This window comes from Apteryx rowi, unplaced genomic scaffold (genome assembly GCF_003343035.1).
Source record: "Apteryx rowi isolate R43461 unplaced genomic scaffold, aptRow1 scaffold_85, whole genome shotgun sequence".
NCBI lineage: Eukaryota > Metazoa > Chordata > Aves > Apterygiformes > Apterygidae > Apteryx > Apteryx rowi.
The window spans coordinates 963837-983747 of record NW_020451149.1 but is presented as its reverse complement, the minus strand read 5'-3'; the positions used below and the strand labels follow the sequence as shown (position 1 = coordinate 983747).

Genomic DNA, 19911 nt, shown 5'->3' with positions numbered 1-19911 from the left:
GCGGGGCGGCCCGGCAGGCGGCCGCGGCCCGCGGGGGTGGGCCGGGGAGCGGCGGCGGAGCGGCGTCTCGGGGGGCCGCACCGGGACCCGCCGCGTTTCGGGGGACAGGGACCCCGGGAGCCAGGTTGGACGGCTTCGTGCGGGAGAGCTGCGYGGGTGGCACGTTGCCACTGTGTGGGAACTACAAAGCGAGGAACTGCCTCTCGATTTAAAAAGCGCAGCTGGCTGAGAAGACTTTCCAAAAATTCCCATCAGACARGTCGCAAAAGTTTGTTTTCATCTTTCAGAAGTCTTTGGAAAACTCCGAGTTTGTCTASATTGCTTGAATGGTATCTTCTGTGCGCAGTGCTGTTCTGCTGAGACACATGCATCTGACTGGGGGAGTCAGCAGCTGTCAGATGTTATTTCTGAAATTAGGCTGTGTCTTCCGGAGCGCTGTTACAAAACTGTATCACGCTGCCTTTTTAACACAAACATGTCCTATGTGTTTCCAGATCCAGAAGCTGTGTGATCGAGTAGCTTCTTCTACCTTATTGGATGACCGGAGGGATGCTGTACGTGCTCTTAAATCGTTATCCAAGGTAAATACCTAAATTCCTACAGGTTCTTAAAGCTATGTAATACTTTTGTAATGTAGTGTTTAAAAAGCTTCATTTGGCGCTTGGATTGGACCATTAACTGTTAATTCTTCTTCCAAACAGAAATATCGATTGGAAGTAGGCATACAGGCCATGGAACATCTTATCCATGTTCTTCAGACAGACCGGTAAGCACATGGCTAGCTTCTGAGAGCAAGCGCCAGGTGATACCTTAATATTGCTCTCCCACTGAAATTGAACAACATGATCTTTTTTCTAAAATCTTTAACTTACATAATGAGAATGTGAACTTGATTTCTAATTAGTGACTCTGTTGTGGCAAYTTCTTATGATGATCAAGCTTAATCAGCCCATTTCCAGAGGTTAAAAGAGCAGAAATGATGGAAACTAGGAAGGTGAGAGGGATAGGAAAAGTAGCTCTAAGGTAATGATTATACTGAGGTGCACCTTAATGCTTGTAAGTGGTCAGTTTCTGCTACATGTGGAACAGCAGAAACTTAAATCCAAAGTTACAAAGTTAACTTAAAGGTATTTGAAACACCCAAATCAAGGTGTTAATAGGACAAAAAGTGAACTTGACTAATTTAAATGAATCAGGGCAGCAAATTTCATTTTTCTGAGATGTCATTAAGTGAATTGGTAGAATAGTTGTAATGAAGAATAATGCAGGCATTTATATTGAAGAGTTGGAGTTAATAGAGCTATACCTCTCTTGATGTAGAAAGGGCTGCTATCAAGACAAACTATGCAAATCTAAATATATTATGTGGAGTAGAAGGTAATATTTATGCAATATAGGAGTTAAACAGCTTTGCTGTTCATATCCTTCTGCAACTGATCGCATTGCTGTACTTGATAGTACCACATGTTGCAACTTGAAAGCTATTTGCAGTACTCTGATAAAAGCTTCACATGCTGCTTATTGCTGATGCTTAGGTAGACAAGTGTATCTTTCGGTCTGGACTCAAATCTGTGGTAAAAAGGGGGGGGGTAATAAGCACATATACAGAATATTTGCATGTTGAATGCAAGTGGAGCAGGAGGGCACCTTATAATGTTTAGATGATCAAAAATTAGGAATACAGCAGCTGAGTATCCAGAATGAGGCCTCATGAGTTTATGTAATGGCAGCATGTTGCTCTACATGCTTATGCAGGACAAGAAACCCTTCAGTGACTAACTGAAGGCCGTTGCTGCCCTTGCTGCTGGCCAATTACAACTGCTGGGAAGAAGGTATGAGACTGGTGTCTGAGAGTCTGGTTTATTTCCATTTTACTTGCTGTTAAAGCTGAATCTGTGGGCTGCATAGAACTTGTATGATGAAAACAATCAAAGGGATGTCACAGTAAGTGTTAGTCACTCACATGAAGGGGACGCCCTTCATTAAATTAGGTCAAGGAGCCTGCTTTCATCCACTTATCTGCTCCTGAGGCCAGATCTGAGCTATGAGAACGGAGGTGGGTCTCTGCTGATCTTCTTTCCTTTGAGATGCTAAATCGAACCCTGCAAGTTAGGATCTGAAGGTTTTTTTTCCTGGGCTCTTTAGGCTCCAATTGCCCTCTCAGAATTTGTGTGTGCTGGAGCTCTGCTTGGATGTGTTCTGTGTCTCGGGCTGCAGCTCAACAAGCATTAAATACAGCTCTGTGCTTTCTGGGTTTTGAGGGATTTTAGATTTAAAAAAAAAATGGCTTCCAAAAAACATTGATAGCTTAATTTCCCCTTGCATGTTTTACAGTAGACCAGCATATCAGCTGGTCTAGATACTGCATCCTCTGGTTAATTTGTGAGAGGTGTAGCTGTAGGCCCTGTTTCTGATTAAGTTCAGGTATGTGTTGCATGTGATGTGACTATTTGTCAGGCAGGTGTGCGGGCTATTTGGTATCAATGATTGTGGAGCTAAGACTTTAGATATTTTTCCTGTTGTGGTGAGATCAATCAGTGCCAGCTCATATAAAAAATGAGCTGATGAATGAGTCGGAAGCTCATCTGTCCCTSATGCCTGATGAGATTGGCATACTGAACTGTGGAAATGGGGGTCTGACCTAGGATAGTGCTGTTGCAGTGTCATCAGCATCTGAGTTTGTTCCTTGAGGTGTAATCTTTGATGGACTTTTCCATTGTCCACTCAAGGTGTCCTGAAGCTTTGTGCAGAAGTGCAAAATGCTTGCTTTCGCCTATGTTTTTTTTTTTGCCTTGCAAGTATTATTTTTAAGAAAATGTAAACCAACTTGAGGAAAAAATGAAAGTCAATGGAATTGACTATGTTATCTTTTTACATGTCACTGTGAGTGAYTTACATGAGCTGGTCCTGTATCTTGACTGCTGCTTTGAAGTTTGAGATTACAGTAATCCTAATTTGATTAGAAAAAATGAAAGGACCATGAAAATAGTATGCTGAGCTCAGAAGAATGAACTCTCTTTCTCTGCAAGTTAGCTTTAAGAGAGTACTGCTTTTACAGTGATTGTTAGATTGGCCTGAAGATGGGGAACTGAGCTCTGGAGGTAAAGCTTTTTTGCCATGAAGCTCCTGATGGTTGTAATCTCATGGAGGTGGTGGGTGATCGGGGTTGTTATGCTCCTGTGTGCCTGTTGTCCTGAGTTTATGCTTGTAGTTCTAGTGTTTTCTCTGCACCTGAGCGTGATCCTAACTCATAGGATTCCCCTCTAGGTCCCAGCTGAGTAGAAACAGGGCTTGACTGGGCTCTATCAGGTGAGGCAAGAGAGAATTGTTAGGGAAGAGCCAACAACAGGCATGGGTCACTGAATTAGGAGAGCCTGTGTGCGTGTGGGGAATGGAAGGCTGGTCTACAAAGTACTGTCATAATGAGGGTGAGACTAGTGACAAGTGCAARCATGTTTTGCTATTATGTATTTACAAAAAATTAAGTAGGCCAAGATGTACAAGCGTTATGTCTCCAGTGGCATTTTTCCTGCTGGAATACATAAGAGCAGTATGAAAATTTGAAGCGACTTTGCTGTTAAGAGATGGTTACTTCCCAATGCAAGCTCATGGTGACATTGTTATCTAATCTAAAAGTCAGTTGGCTCAAAGACCTTCTCAACCAAGCTTAATAGCAGATTTTTTTCTTATGCAAATTATGTTACTGATTATTCATGTAGCCCTTGAGTTTAGAAAGAGAAGGGTGGGGGAGCTATTTTTGATCTCCAGTGTATCTCCTGATTTTGGTGAATCAGTCGTTCCTCTCTTGGAAAGCTGATGTGATAAGGAGAAGTAGTGCATGAGCTCTGTAGTACTTTTCCTTTACTCCTATTTGCAGCCTCCTTTCTGTGATACTTATTACTTTTTCATTGTAGTGAATTGTGTTTTTCTTTAGGTCTGTGTAAGTCACACTGGCACCTTCTTAATTCTGAAGTTGATAGTGCAAAGCGAGAGGCATTTACAGTTTCATCTTCAAATCTTGGTAGGAAAAGGGGCTGGTTTACATTGTGGCTATGCTGAAATGGTCAGTGCTTCTTGTGTCTGGTTCTTATTTCTATCCTCAGATCTTCCACAGTTGCTACCAGCAGCTTCTATTTCTTACAGCTACCTTTATTCTAGAGCAGAAATATACTACTTGTCTCTTAAATGCATGTGTTCCACTCATTATATGGTTTCCTTGTAGATTGCCTTAAACTCAGTCTCCTGCCTGTGTGAGATATGAGCACTTAATGTTGTTCTATAGAAAAGTGATTTTCTGCAGTAGTGTTTCATCTATGCACATCAGCCATCCTGGAGCCTGATAACATTCCTGAGGCAGCCTTTAAATGTTGCAGATGCAAACTCTCATACAACTGCTGTTCTTTTACCATGTGTTCATTTTGTAATATGAAGTAGGAACAGTGATCTACCAGAGAAACATTTCTTCTCTTGACTTGCTGTCTAGATATTGCCACATCCCACCAGGGAGTTTAAAAATAATTTGGCATTGACTGTAAAGCAGGCCAGTACCACTGAACTGTTGGTGTGGGAGAAGGCACCAGAATGAAAAGTGAACATGATCTTTCTTAACTTCTTGGCTTTTACTTACCTAATATAAAATATTTTTCAAAAAGTCAGTGTGACAGTGCTAATCATTTGAAACTTGTTAGAAAAGAATGGTGTAAAGGTAGGGTATTAGAATTCAGATATATATATTTTTTGTAACTACTAAGTTAATGCACAAATCTCAGTTAATTATGTGCTATCATTTCCAGATGTTCAGAGTTGCAMTATGCTTTTCACTAAAACTGTTGTGAGAGGTAAGATGCCTTCATCCTTATCTCTGTGGATCACTCTTCCATGAGTTGAGATTTTAGGGGGAACAAAGTGTGGTCCTCTCTAGGCACACTTTCATTGCTGACTTGATAGAAACACTCAGCTTCCTCATGCTCCCTTTGGCAGCAAACACAAACCTTATCTGTACTYGAGCAGTGAGCTGCCTTAATTTTTGAAAAGGATGTAAAAGCTTTTGGAGGCTGCCCGGCTGGGCAGGGCAATACATGGATGCTTTCACTTCCATATAATTTTGCTCTGCTATCATTTGTGAACTAGTGCGGTGCTGCCCTGATATTCAGGTAGRGTGCCCCATATAAGAACAAGTAGCAGCGGGAAGGTGCCTCAGATGGCTTATGCTGGATTATTGCATTGCAGAAAGGCTGCATCTTTTATGGATGCGTGAGAGACTACAAGTCTAATTCTTGACTGATGACTTGTATTACGGAGCAAAAGCTGCACAGCTTCAGTCTGAACAGAATAATTGATAAAGTCATCTTGTATGTAATGAACAGCAGATGGAAGCAAGCCAGTGAACAGCAGAAGTAGCTATGGTGCTGCTGTCCTCATCCTGTGGTGTGTTCCTCTCCCTCCAAGAAAAGAAAAAGGCCTGCTTTTTATATATCTGTATGAAATGTAGTACTTATTTTTTAGCTGCTGGGATTTTCCTGGCAGGGGAAGGAAAGTAAAAGCTATGCTGAGGTTTTGTTTGTTTTTTTTTAAGTCTATAAAACTCATTTCTATGTATTTTTCAGGTGTTTAATTGTTGCAGTTATATGGAAATGTTGGATTTATAGTATTGTTTTGTCCAAGAAGTAAAATTACAGTAAAGGTAAAATGGAAAACATGCTATCTGGAAATTTGAGCATACCTGCTGGATGAGACCCTTTAAATAGACTAAAGGCTTCCTTTACTTGCTTTGACTAACAGTTTGCCAGAGGAAGCTTTTTGTTTGTTTCCATTACAGCCCCAATCAAAAGCAGGTGGTACAAGCTGTGGGACATRCACTGAGGATCAACTGATATGTGTGTGTCCTGGGAGGGCGACAGCAGGGCAAGTGTTCAGTTAAAAACTCAAAGTGAAAGAAGAAATTGAACTGTGACCTGCTCTTTCTAGCCTTGTTTAGCTTTGATTTAGTGTGCAGGTCTTAGAAAGGGCGCTCAWGTGTCACTTTGAGAGCTCCCTCAAGCCCTTGCTATAGTGATACAAGAAACGTAGGTATGGATTGCTCCATTCTGCTCAGTGGATCACCTTGAGGGCAGTTCAGGTTTTCTGGGTTGCAACAACTGCTATAGGTTGTCTTTAATTAGTGGTCTAGTAGAGACAGCTGGCCTCAGTTAGGGCTTGGCTTTTAAGACTGCATGTTAGGAAGTTGTCTTTAGACATTTGCTGTGAACTAGCCTAGTAGCTCCTTAAAAGGCAAGTTACCTTTTGTGTGGAAGCCTTGCCCTGTATGCCATGGGGATCAGTGAAAGCAGAGATAGTTGTACAGAAACTTGAATGAGAGGTCCTGTTTTGACAGCGTGCTCTTTTGATCTTTGGCTAAGACATGACAAGGGTGAGTTTGGTTTGCCCGTTTGCGCTGTGGAGGTGCCTTCCTCTGTGTGTGTGTTCGACCAGCTGTGCTTCCATAGTCCTCTGGTTTATGAGGAAACCAGCAAGTGGCAAAAGTGACTACATTTTTTTTCACCCCAAAAGGAGGAACTCCTGTACTGCTGCTTTGTTGTAGCTTAGGATTCACAGATTGTTCAGRCTTTGTAATGTAGAAGAAACTAATGCCAAAGAAACAGGTTTCCTCTGTCAAACTGGGGACTGGCTTATTAAGAAAAGAGTCTTGGCATAAGCAGGTGAACTGATGTTTTGGGGTTAGACTGGCTGCTCAGTAGCTTCTAGGTGAGGTTAGCAGTTGGAAAGCTCTTAATAGCTGGGTGTAGTCAGTCAGTGGCATTTAGACTGGCCTGTTCAGGAGAAGCCACAGCTGTGGTTGTTGCATTTCAGAGGAGCACTAGAATGGGGCATGTGCTTCTGGCTGATGAGGTAGCTGGTGGGGTCTTTCTTGTGATGGTGCCAATGTGCTGCGGCTTGTTTGCAGCTTCCTTGGGTGACATCCTGGGAATGGGGCTGAATCCCTCCCAGAGGTGTGTCTCATACACCTGAGGAGCAGGTTGCAAGGGGTGACTCGGGAAATGCCAGACATTGTTATGGTGAAACTTCCTGTGGTTTTTGTTGTGTCACCAAACTTTCTGGATGTCGCCACCTGAGGGAATGCACCTGGGAGAAATAGTTTCTCTTCATTTAGAGATCAGACAACTCCTGGTTGGTAAAAACATGGTATTCTAAAATATATGTCAACATCAGTCCTTCCTACTTTCTATAATGCTGCAAAGGGAGCTGCCTGTGTGGAAAAGCAATGTTATAAAGCATAAACTGTAAGAGAAGTTGGAACTAAATAAGTCATTAAAGTGGTTCTTCTGTTCGCAGTTCAGATTCTGAAATAATTGGCTATGCTTTGGACACTCTCTACAATGTAATATCGAATGACCTCGAAGAGGAGGAACAAGGTAAGCTCTTGGTAATAACAGTTTTATTAACTCTGGGGGTGCTTTCCTTGACGGCTTTGTTCAAATTTGAAACTAATAGTGTGCGATTTACTAATAGTGAGACTTGCCTTATGACTATGCAGCTGTTATGACAATGCAAGAAATTGCTTTGTGTCGTTTGCATTAAAGTAATACTGTGTCTTCTTGATCATTCACTTTTAGGAGTATGTTTTATGAACAGCAGCCAGTTGGAATGGCATAGCTTCTTGTTTGCAAATAAAGAATCAAGTCCTTTTGCTATTTGAAAAGGACAGTTCTGGCTGTTTCTGTCAAATGGGATGCTTCTTTCTGATGATTTAATGATGACACCAAGAGATGAAACCTTGGGTGCTTATGATGAAGTGGCAGTATGCAAGACTGAGACTCTTGTTTGCTAGCCCTGCAATAGCTTTTCAGAAAATAATGCTCTTCCTTTCCTTCCCTGGATAATCAAATGTGGAAACAGATATTTATATGTCTGTTATAAAAATTATTTCAAGAGGCTTGTTACCCTGATACCTTAAGGGCAGCACAGAGACTAATTAGACTTAAGCTCTTAGCCAAGGCTTTTTGAAATAGACATTGGATGATGAGAAACAAACAATGTCTTCTCCCTCTCCCTCCAGCCTCAACTTTGTTTTTAAGGGCCTTTTTCAATGCCCTTATGAGAGCCAGTATAACTGGTCCCAAAGGCCAATGGCACAATGCTAAAGCTGTTAAAAAGAACTCCTTGTTTCACAGAAAGATCAACACTGTGAAGAAAAGGACAGTCATAACCCAAATTAGGCTTGTGCAAAGAGAATGTTCTTAAAATTAAATACATGTATCAGAGCTGTGAGTGCCCAGACTGAGGAAGAGCCAGCTGCTTCTGATGAGTAAAATAGCTGTTGATTATGATCATTTCAGGCTCTTGGAGGGTGAAAGATGAGGAGGGCAGGACAGCCAAAGTTTCCTTGTTCTTAGCCTTGTGGGCATGTGGAGAGAACAGGTATGGGATCTAGCTGAGGGCCACGCAAGCAGCAGTTTGGGAGGAAGCTTAGAGATCAGAGAGCCAAGTCTGGAGCATGCTGAGCCTTTGTGCACTTGCTTCCGGGCCTGGGAAACATAGAGACCACGTATTTGTTATAGTTGCACAGGCAACTGTCAAGGAGGTAGCTCTCCCAGAAGGGTAACTAGCTGTTCAACTGAAGCAAGCTGTGCAGTAAAGCAAACTGCAGGATTCAGTTAAACTTTTGGGTATTTTTCATGTGCCTTGTTACAGGTGTTATTTGGAAAACCACTTCTGTTTTTATTTACAGATCAAGTCTTGGCCTGATTAGTGTTTAAACTAGAAATCTAAGCTAAAGGGCCAGAGGCATGCTTTTTAAGATTTTTAAGAGGAAAACCTCAAAGGCAAACAAAGGCTTGTAGCATGTGTATTCTGCTTTTAGATCAATCAACCTGAAAATCCGTTACGCTAGTCTGTCAAAATTAGATTGCAGGTCTTGGGCTAAGCATGAATACAGCATGAGCAGACTGCGCTTCAGATAGGGAGGAAGTCTGACAACAGTGTTTCAAAATCGCTGGCATGTTCAGCATCTGTGGATTCATAGCATCTTGCCTCTGGCGTGGACCTTAAGAGGCTTACTAGTCATTGACAGCCCTTGTGCCTTGTTCCTAGTTTGCGTTATATGTATTGGGAGTGTAAATACTCCTGTGAAAGGGCAGAATTTTCTTACTTTTGCCTTCCAAAATGTGAGGTGATATTGCCTGTTGAGTTGCAGTCTCTTGCCTGAAATATTAATCCCCMAATCCTTCTTAAAAGGATGCCAAAACAAGTGATAGACATCCTGAAGGGAAAGTAGGTGAGGGTTGTCCAGTATGTATCCATTTCTGCTAGTATGTTGGCATCACATCATGCCATGTGTGCTTTTACTGTTCCTCGAGAATTGGTTGTCTCTTGCTCTACGTTGCTGCAAGAAAGACTTGCAGGCTGAAGTCCCTCCTATGGTATGTTATACTTAACTGTCTCTTAGATTGACGCTTTATTGCTTTGCTTATTTGCCCTTCTTTTCCCTGTTTATACAGTTGCTTGATATTGCAATAGGTTTTGAATAAGACGAGAGTTTTACGGTGCTGGTGTTCAGCACCAATGAACAGTACTGGTGAATGCAGGCTCTTGGCAGTGATTCAGGACTCCTCACAAGCGTGTTATTAGCAGTTTCTTGAGAAGAGCAAAGAATTGACGGACTTGAGTTGTGTATGTGTTATCACCAGTGTTGTTAAAATAAGATGTTGTTCTGTTCGATTGTTTCTATGAGAAATACCTCAAGTAGTAATTTTTGCCCTGGAAAGCTACGATGACTGCTTAGGAAGCTTATGCTGCTATTGACTGTGCTGTTTGGAAAGCTTGTGAACATTTTTCTTCTTTCTCTTTTTCTTTTATCTGCTTTGACAGATGATTCTGAAGGTAAAAGAACCTTTACTTATATAAATATGGCACTTGATTTTAGTCTTAGTTGCTATTCACACCCATAACCCTCTCTGCTGTTTACAAGGACACTGTAAAGACTTATAGTGAATGTTAGGGAAGGCTTCTTGCAATCTGCTCTGAAATCTAAATTTGCTTTAGAGCTAAAGTATTTTCCCAGTTTCATCTGTGTTCGATTAGGCAGTTTTCATGCAACTTGGGCATGTCGAAGGTCAGTAGATCTCCTGCGAGATGGGGTGCGCAGAGCTTCTCTTTTCAGGAAGAAGCCTTCAGGAAGCTGACTCAAACAAATGTGTACCCAGAACTTAAACATTCTTCACAGTGTCTCTTATAAGCAATGCATGTTAAGAGTGTTCACTTCCACCATAAGTTTGCCACTAATGCTTTGTGTGTCTAACTTTTTAAAATGTTTTTATCAAAATGCATTTAAAATGCTGACTTTAAGATTAAATACTAGTTTGCAATGCTGGATGGTGGTGAATCATCAAGAGCTAATTTTAAATGGAAGTCTTTCCCTTCATTTGGGCAATGTGAATATGTAGAAGTTAAGAGAGATTCCAGACAGAAGTCAGGTTGTAAGAGCTGCGGTGTACCCATATATGAAGTAGAAGATGCACTTTCACTTTGCTGTTTTGCCTTTTTCTTTCATCTTGCCCCTCCTTATTTTTCTTTTTTCAGTTTAGTAGAAGAAGAAATGCTGATAGGAAAAATGAAGAGTTAAAAAGATGTGACAACTTTAATTAGGCTCTTTTATAGAAGAATCCAAAGCATTCTGAAGTAGAATCAAGCTCTTGGAATAATCAAAAGCTCTGGCAAGCTCATAAGAGGCTGTGAAAGTTTGATTCACTTTTTTTTTTTTTTTTTTGTCTTGGCACCTAGAATTTGTGTAAGAACAAGGACTGGGATCGAAAGTAATCAATCCAAAATTGAAACACTACTTGGAAGTTGAGCTTGAATACAGGACAAGATGTGCAGTCACAGTTTGTGGCAAATTCCAAGTGAAATATTTTAACCTGAACCTTTATTTAAAAAAAAAAAGCGCTTTTTGTATGCAGCAAGCTACAGTGTGTACAATCAGTGTATGATTCTCAACTGAGTTGCCTCTTACTTTACAGTAGCAAGTTCATTTACCTTCAGCAACTGAACTTCTGTGGAGTTAGCTGGCTTGTGTTTTTTCTTTTCTAACCATGTCAACTGGGACAAAAGACCTTGTAAGCCCCCTCAGCTTGAGAGTTCTGTATCAGTTTTGCCTGGATTCTGCTAGAGACTTTACATTCCCTGTGAGAACTGTTTTTGTGTGCAGTATGTCTTCCATTTTGTCACCTTTTCTTCATATTTTATAGTTCCTCTTGCTGTAAGTTTACTGCAGACCTGCTTCTCTCTCCCTCTTGAAAGCTACCTACCAAAATGTCTACTTCATGGGAGAAATATAGTTACACTACATAAGAGGAATGATAAGCTAGTGTCTGATGACTTTAAGACCAAATAAAAACCTCTTTCCTTTATTGGCAGTCCTTTAAAAAAAAAAAATAGATGTTTTAAGTTGGTGGCTGGCAGTGAATCAGCACAGCAAACAGTTGGACTTGAAAGAAGATTGGATTGGTAGAATTGAAATTGTTTTCTTGGCACCGGTGGAAGAAAATTTTTATGGTAGCGTCCTTTCATTTGTGGTTCTGCCATACCCGTAACAAGGTACAGAGTTTCAAGATTATGGGCGGTCTTTGACCCTATTTACAGCTGCTTAGTTATCAAGGGTTTGTTAGTGACTCGTTGATAAGGCTGTGAATTCTGCAGTTAAAGACAAAAATCCTCTTGTGCTTTCGGTGACCCAAATCAGACCTTTGGATTTAGCTCAGAAATTCTTTGGTTTTACCAAGTATTTCTTTTCTGCTGCAAGCTGTTCTTATGCCTATGGCTTCATCAGCTAGCATGGGATGGTGTTGAAGTGCTGAATGCACATCTGGGTTGTTTGTAGGGTACCCTGATTTAGATGATAATCACTGTCTTTGCTGCAGCTCTTAACTGAAGCCTCGGTCTGACTTTTCAATGGACTTTGGCAGGAGTAAACATAGAGTAGAGCCTGGGCAGGTCGTGACATGCTCAGTGGGACAGGAGTGGCTTTGAGGTTATGCAGAAATGAGGGAGCAAAGAAGCAAGTTGTTTGGGAGTGTGGGGAGAGGAAGCTGTGTAGGGAGAAGGGTGCGTAGCTGGAGTTGGATATGTGAGTGGATGTGTCCTGTGTGTCACTTCCCTAGTGGTTAATTTGCGTGCTTTTAGCCCTTTGATTTTTTTCTATGATGCTGTGAAAAACCTTGTGGAAACATAACCAAGCACGGTACCAACCTATTTTTCTACTCAAGGAGACACTCGTTTCTTATAGGTGGTCATTGGTGTCATGTAGGACTGAATTCCTGCTGCTGTTGAGCAGGATTAAGTTTGAACTACTGCTAATCAGTTGAAAAGCTAAGGTCTCAAACCATGATGGAGTTAAACGAAATGAGTTCTCTTTCTGTCAAAAATGACAAGATCCCAACCCATCTTTGCTTTGCTGTCTCTTAGCAACAATTTTTCAGTGGACAATTCCTTGATTATCTCAACCTGTAGTACCTGAATATGATTGTTTTCCTGAAATATCTTTGTTAAAATTTTCACTCGGCCTAGAAAAATGACAGTWGTGTGTGGACGTGGTTTGTGTCCGTTCTGTTGTCCTGTGGGATGCTTTTGCATTTGTCTGTCTGTGCAACAGTGATACATGGAAGAATTGTGTAAGACCAAATTGATGCTTTACCTAAATCCCGTACAATTAAAGAAGATAACAGAATGAACACTTCATCTTATTTGTGAAATTAATTSAGATTTTAATACTGAGCGGCTTTGATGCTAATTGATTCAAAATTACTCTTGTTGATATTTAGGTCTCTTTTATATTCCTAAATGAAAATAAGTAAATGAGGTGCTTGAACCATTTAGCTTAGGTCGTTTTCATGCCCAGTGGGTTGGTAGGGAATGAAATGTACTTTGGCTTTGCAATAAGTAGTGAATGGTCCTTATGAGGAACTTCTCTGCAAGTTCAATTCAGCTATGTGCAAACATTGAATCATGGAGGCTTTCTGCTCCTCATCTGAAAGTGAGGGTTCTCCTTTTCTCTTTCAACTCTTTAGTCACTTCAGAGCATGCTTGGTGTTATATCTGTACCAGGCAATTGGAGTGGTGAGAGCTGTGAATATGAGCATATATGAGTAATAGAAATAATATTTTTCTTGCTGTGAAAACTGGTTTGGGTTTCTGTTTGGTAGATTCTTGATTCTGTTTGTAAAATAATACAGCTCTTTGGTTAGAAATACTATCTTTATAATGTACGTTTTCTCTATCTGTTGTTTTTGGTGCACAGCTTGTGGCAGTGTTTGATTTGAAAACGAGTTAAACTTATTAACATTATAACAGTGATTCTCTAAACTTTCTTTTTGTCCTCTATGGYCCTAATTTAGTGAGAATATAACCCACAACTAACTGAATTTTTTGTAATGGTATGTTGTAATGTATTGTTTTTGATTGTTACAGAAGAAAATCTACCAAAACAAGTTGATGACTTGGGAAGTCAGTTCACAGAGATTTTCATTAAACAGCAAGAGAATGTCACGCTCTTGCTAACCCTTGTGGAGGTGAGTAACTGCATTGCATTTGGAATACGGAAGGATATGTAGTGTTGCATGGTGAGCTCGTCCTCATGGATGAAGCTATGGTTTTGCCTTTCTAGTGGAGTCTATGTCAAATGTCAAGTATTCTCAGCCTCTTCAGTGTATGTGGGTTTGGAGGTGACAGTGAAGAAGGCAACCTGGATGAAGGCCATTAGTGCTACTTTTCAAGCAGGATAACACGAAAGGGGTTTTAGATATGTGGTTAGATATAGTAAAAAGTACTGTTTCACAAAGGGCAGCTCTTGTCACTCATGCTAGGATAACTTACCAGATGATCACTAAATGTGAATGAGATGGTCATGTCAGTTGAGGTACAGTTCAAGTAGGAAGGGTGACTGCTTTCTGCAAGGCTGTTTGTAATGATATCCTGATGCTTTTATCTCATCTTCCAGTGCTTTTTTCCCCACAGACTGCCTATTTACTCTTAATTGTTTGTATTTTGTTTCCAAACTGAGAATATTATTGTACTTTAAGGAAAAAGAACAACATGAATCGATTTTTTTCTTTTCCCCCATTGTCTGTCTGCAGTGAAAGGAAGCTCTTCCATTCTTCCATTTTTCCTGTCTATAACTTATGTCAGATTTTCAGCTGTATTAAATAATTGTCAGTATGCCTGAGGCTTAAATCCTTGCAGGCTGAATTTCATCCTCAACAGATGGAGAAACAGTTCAGCACACTAATTGTACTCATCAAAATTGTAAATGCTAAGTAAGATCCTAATGGTTTTCACAATGAACTAGTCATTTGCAGCAGCTGAACCAAGGTCATGAATGAATTAATTCAGTTTGTGGTTGACAGCCCTATAAAACTACATTTCAAGTAAGAAAATTTGGCTTAAAAGGTACTCCTGAGATGCATAAATGCAGTGGGTGCAGCAGGAACGTTCAGGATATAGCTGACTTGTGTATCTTTTAAGTTAGACTAGGACCTTACTCAGCAACTCGATTCTGTTTTTAACGATCCAAACCTAATGATTCAAATGTAAAATTTTTTTACTTAAAAACAGCAAGGACCTCTCCTAAATATAGGTGAAGCCTATTAGGTGGAGCTGTGTGGCTGTTGAAACTGGCTTAGTGTGCAATTGCACACARAACTGGCATGTGATGGAATTGCACAGCATGACTGTGGAGAGCTGAAAGCATGCAATATGTTCTCTAAGTCACCTATTCTTTTTCTCTCCAGAGGTAATAGTTCAGCATTCTACTTGCTTGCAATAACATGCAGTTCAGGGTTTGCACTGTACAAAAGAGTCAATTTTGGAAAAAGCTTTATAAACTATTTGTTTGAACAAACAATCAGGAAGTTGTTTAGCTAGTGCCTCCCTGTTTATTCAGCAGCTAGTGTTAAGGCTTTTTTTGGCTGCTGCCCTGAGGTGAGGTACTGAGTAAGAGCTGGTACACACTCAAAACTTTCCCTTGTGATAGGAAGAGACAGTTAAAATACACTAAGGTAGACAAATTTAGTCTTATTAGTGGCTTCAAGGTGATGCTTTAAAACTAACAGGATTAGAAGTACAGAAAGCTCTGAGGTGACTCAGTTGAGACTTGGGTCTAGTCACCAGCTGAGTTGAAGCTGACCTGTGGAGCCTACCGTTTTCTTGCGGTTGATCAAAGCCTGTCCATGGACTTGAGCTGTTGGGTTTTTATCTTGCTGATGAGACCAGTCTTTAACAGAGAAGCTGCTGTTACTGGTTGGGAATGGGAAGAAGATACAAAAGGGCTTGCTTTTTTTTTTTTTTTTTTCCTTCTTGGATTTCTGAGTAGTCAGGGTTGATCCCTGGTGGGTGGGGCTTACTGGTTTTTAGGAAGAAGAGAGAGCTAGGAAAGCTATCCCTGAGGGAAAGCAGGAAAGCAAACTCCTGGGAGTTCGTTACTGATCATAAAATAGAAAGAACCCTAGAACAGGAYAGTGTTTTGACTTGCTGTTCATATGCTGTAATAGGATGAGCAAGAAAATAAATTGTCCTGCAGGCATTAAGATCCCTTACCTGTTTGCTCTCTATTCTTTAACTTATATCTAGAGGAGGAAGTTGAATACTGAGGAGTTTGTTACTTAATGTACTTATTGTACTTAATGTACTTGGTTACTCTCCATCTTTGCAGGAATTTGATTTCCATGTTCGCTGGCCTGGAGTGAAACTACTTACATCTCTTCTAAAGCAGCAAGGACCTCAGGTGCAACAGATCATTCTTGTCAGCCCTATGGGTAAGTGATTCAGCTTATTGCTGATGAACTTGAAATGGGAAGCTCAACAAAAAAACATTGCAGAAGTTGAGAGGAGTCTTTAGCAAGGTGTCCTAATAACYTCTAGTGTGAAAAAAACCCTGCTTTTGTGCTGATTTTTAGTTACATGTTTCTTGCAGGTGTTTCAAGACTCATGGATTTACTAGCAGACTCCAGGGAAGTTATACGAAATGATGTAAGTACAGAACAAAGGCTGTTTACCTGCTTCATAATTAGCAACTGTCAATTAAGTTGCTGAGTGCTTGTGCAAAATTTGGATGAAGCTAAGTGAATGCATGTGAAGAAAACATCAGGGTTGCTAATTGGAAATATTTCAGCCTTCAGCTGTGTTTGAAGCTGTTGTTGGGCATCTCATCACAATTAAGAGAACTACAGCAAGCTGTTATTGTGTATCTGATGCAAACATTGACCATGGTCTAGACTACTGTCACTTGATCTTTGTCGGCCTTCTGTCAGGTCCATTTCGGTTCTTCCTCTTTACTCCAAAAATCTAAATTTTCTGGTAATGCACTTCATCTGTTCTRCAATAAGATTTTCTTTCTGTATAATTATTTAGTATCTTGCTCGGTAGTACTATGCTTGTCCTCTGAAGTACACCGAGGCATGCGTTTTCTGTGGTTTCCATGGTGGGTTTTGTTCCATGTGCCAGATTGCAGAGCACAGAGTTATGCCCTGTGGTTCTGGCCAGTGTTGCTTATATAGCATCCTCCTGAGAGTTGCGATTTTGAAAAGCTAACGTTCTTCTAGTAAAATTAAGTTTAATTGCTTCTCCCCCCATTCCTCCAGGGAGTCTTGTTGTTACAGCAATTGACAAAAAGTAATGCAGCCATTCAGAAGATTGTTGCCTTTGAAAATGCCTTTGAGAGACTCCTGGATATCATAACAGAAGAAGGAAACAGTGATGGAGGTACAGAGAAGTATTTCAATGCTGCTTTAGTTGTGGGTGGCAGTATGCTAAAGCTAGAACTACTGAAATGCTGGCTTTAATCCAAGTGGAGTCTAAGGCTTTCAGTCTTGTGTTTCTGCAGGAACTATTAGGTGACAAGGTTTGCAAGTGATGATAGTATGTGAATGGAATGAGGTGAATGGCTAAAAGGATTGAAAAACATAGCCTGATCATAAAACATGAGCAAAAGCAGATTGAGCAAGTAGGCAGCGTTTCCTTGTTTTCTGAAATCTAGTCTTGAGATACTCCGTTAGAACATGAGTTAACTTCTCTGAGCGTGTGTGCATGTGTTGCTATGTTCCTGTCTGGCTCATGTCTGCGAACCTAGATATTTGAATGGCAGTGTCAGGTCTGCATGTGCCCCATTTGTCACTTACCAAGCAGAGCGTCTGCGTTCCTCCTGCAGGATCCTCAGATGCTTTGAGTGGCTGGGTGTAACAGCTCACTGTATTGTATAGCTTCAGCTTCATTACTAACTTCATTTTTCTGGTTAGCTCCTGGCCAAATCCTCTACCTGTTCCAAAAAAAGGTTAGAAAAAGAATGAGCAGAAATGCTGCAGCACTCTTAAGTGTTTTTTTTCTGTTTTTTTTTTTTTNCTCTTAAGTGTTTTTTTTCTGTTTTTTTTTTTTTTCCTTTTCTTTTGACACCTTGCTTCTCTCCCAGCTGAATTATTCCAGTATCTTGTCATGGAAGGATTAAGCAAATCTTAGTTTYGAAGCAGTTATTTTTAGGCAGGTGGTAATTTTAGGGGAGAAGGAAGGGGACTTGGTATGTCAGTTCCTAAGTGCTAAGAGTTCTTTGCTTTCCACCCTCCTCCACTTCCGTTCCTCTTGTCTGTGGCCCAGCTGAGGGCTGGATTACYAGCTGTGGCTCTCTTCAGCAGGAGTCAGAAGGGAATGTGACAGCTGCTCTTTGTTCTCCCACTCCCAAGTTAGGCCCTGCCTGTGCCTAACTTTTCCTAAGCCCAAGGAATAAATCTTCATCCTTTCTATCAAAAGTCCAGGTCTGAAAGCATCCCAGCAGTATCAGGAGCGGGCCACCTTGATTCGTGTTGTCTTCTGGACAGTGCTGTCTGAGGATATTTTTTTTTTCTTAGAGTACATGGTTCTTAAGTATCTATAGTTCTTTTGCATCACAGATAATGTGAGGGTAAAAAAAAAAAAAACCCAACCCTGTTGAAAGTGCAACGAGTTCACTGTTTAAATAGGCTTTCTGCGCAGGCTGTTTCTAAGAATTGCTTGTATTTTAATAACATCAGACAAAAAAATACCAGTAGCTTTGAAATGAGTTGACGTTTTAGCCAGCGATTAAAGATGGTGAATGCGTAATCCAGTTTGAATTGCTGCACTTGAATCCTTATGCTATTGAGGAGGAACTTCATTTTAGTTCTTAAAATACAAAGAGCTGGTAGTGTAACCTGACTCTGAAGTTGGTATTCTTCAAGGCACAAAGTGTTTGAGGCTTGCTTTGAAGTGCTGTCCATTCCTACCCAGCTAATGTACCATACAAACAGCGTGCTCTTTGCAAATACCRTTTCTGTTGTAGACTTGTGGATGAACCTTAATTACAGCTTTTTTTCTAAGAAACATGCTGGATAAGCATGAATATATTTCATTTTCAGTGACCTTTGGTTGTATTTTTTTCATGCATGTGCTTCACAGCTTTCGGTCAAAATCTAATATTTTTAAGCATGAGAAACTCAGAAATTGTTTTCTGTTGTATATAGAATGTAGTAATTTCTCCATGTGTCATCTTCGGTTAATCCTTCCTTTACCTTCTGTCTCCCAAGGAATCGTAGTGGAAGACTGTCTTCTCCTACTACAAAATTTATTGAAGAATAATAATTCCAATCAGAATTTCTTTAAAGAAGGTTCATACATTCAGCGTATGAAGCCTTGGTTTGAAGTTGGAGATGACAATTGTGGTTGGTCTGCACAGAAAGTAACTAATCTTCACCTAATGCTGCAGGTAAAACACTTCTTATCTAAGTTTTAATGCCAATGTCAGCCTTTTTTCTGCTCTTGCAATGAAGAAAATGTGCGTTGTAACAGTTAACTGGGAAATTGGTGTGTTCTCTTTAGCTCAGTGTTAGCCTACGAATGTTCATGAGATACCCTGCTTTAAGCACAAACACTGTTTCAAAATTGTGACCTTGCAATGGGTAGCATATTAAATAACTTTATTTGGTGTAACTTAATATATAACAGTGATACGGGTTAAATATTTGGGTAGGGATGCTTTTTATAAAGAACCCTTGTGTATGACTTCAAGCATGGTTATGATGCCTTAACAGAGTTCCCATAGCTGTCTTCACTGTGGATGGCTTATCACCTTCCCTCTGCCCACCCCTCCAAAAAATGAAATAAGATTATTTTCCTGTTCTATAGTATTTGCTGTCTATGAGTGGAAGCTGAAGATTCATGATGAAGGTAGTCTCTCATTTTCTGAAGTGTAGCTCTGACAAATTGTGAGCCAAGTAATAAACTAGATGAGAGCCTCATTTCTCATCATGTAGTTCCAACATTTGCAATGGGCTGAGATGTTTGCGGGTTCTGGAGGGGACCTCAGGTGTGAAGTTGTATTAAACTTAAAATCAAATGGTTGTAATACTAATGTGATGAAAATGCTATTCCCTTGTCTCTTAAGTTAATTTTTAAGAGCAGTTGTATTTTGTGGCTAAATTGCAAATAGATCARCTTATACTGTTCTGCAGTTTCATGAGTTCTCAAGCTTTCTTTGTGCACAAATACTGCTTTTCCTCTAGCTTGTGCGGGTTCTCGTCTCTCCCACAAATCCTCCTGGCGCTACGAGCAGCTGTCAGAAGGCTATGTTTCAGTGTGGTTTGTTACAGCAGCTCTGCACAATCCTAATGGCAACTGGAGTTCCAGCTGACATCCTGACAGAAGTAAGAGGGAGCAAGTACAAGTAGGGATGGGGGCAACTAAATGGGGCAATAACAAGAGTCTTCAGGGGTAGCCAGTTGCTTCAGGGACAAACTGAAATTATACTATTTGCCAAGAATGTATTTCAGATGCCAAACGTGTCACCTGCTTCCTGTGCGGGGAATACATGATGATAATACTTTGCATTATATTCTGAAGAACTGTAATATAATTCACTTT

General features: G+C 40.4%; 1 protein-coding gene across 1 annotated transcript in view; it reads left to right on the top strand.

Moving 5' to 3' along the window:
- USO1 (USO1 vesicle transport factor) overlaps positions 1 to 19911 on the top strand; it is a gene marked incomplete at its 5' end in the record, with an annotated part of 44667 nt that overhangs the window by 5471 nt on the left and 19285 nt on the right. The window contains 9 exons of the mRNA XM_026090082.1: positions 495 to 581; positions 702 to 766; positions 7333 to 7412; positions 13462 to 13562; positions 15701 to 15803; positions 15962 to 16017; positions 16629 to 16749; positions 18579 to 18757; positions 19554 to 19694. Coding sequence (XP_025945867.1) covers positions 495 to 581; positions 702 to 766; positions 7333 to 7412; positions 13462 to 13562; positions 15701 to 15803; positions 15962 to 16017; positions 16629 to 16749; positions 18579 to 18757; positions 19554 to 19694 — 933 coding nt within the window. The remainder of the gene's footprint in view (positions 1 to 494; positions 582 to 701; positions 767 to 7332; positions 7413 to 13461; positions 13563 to 15700; positions 15804 to 15961; positions 16018 to 16628; positions 16750 to 18578; positions 18758 to 19553; positions 19695 to 19911) is intronic.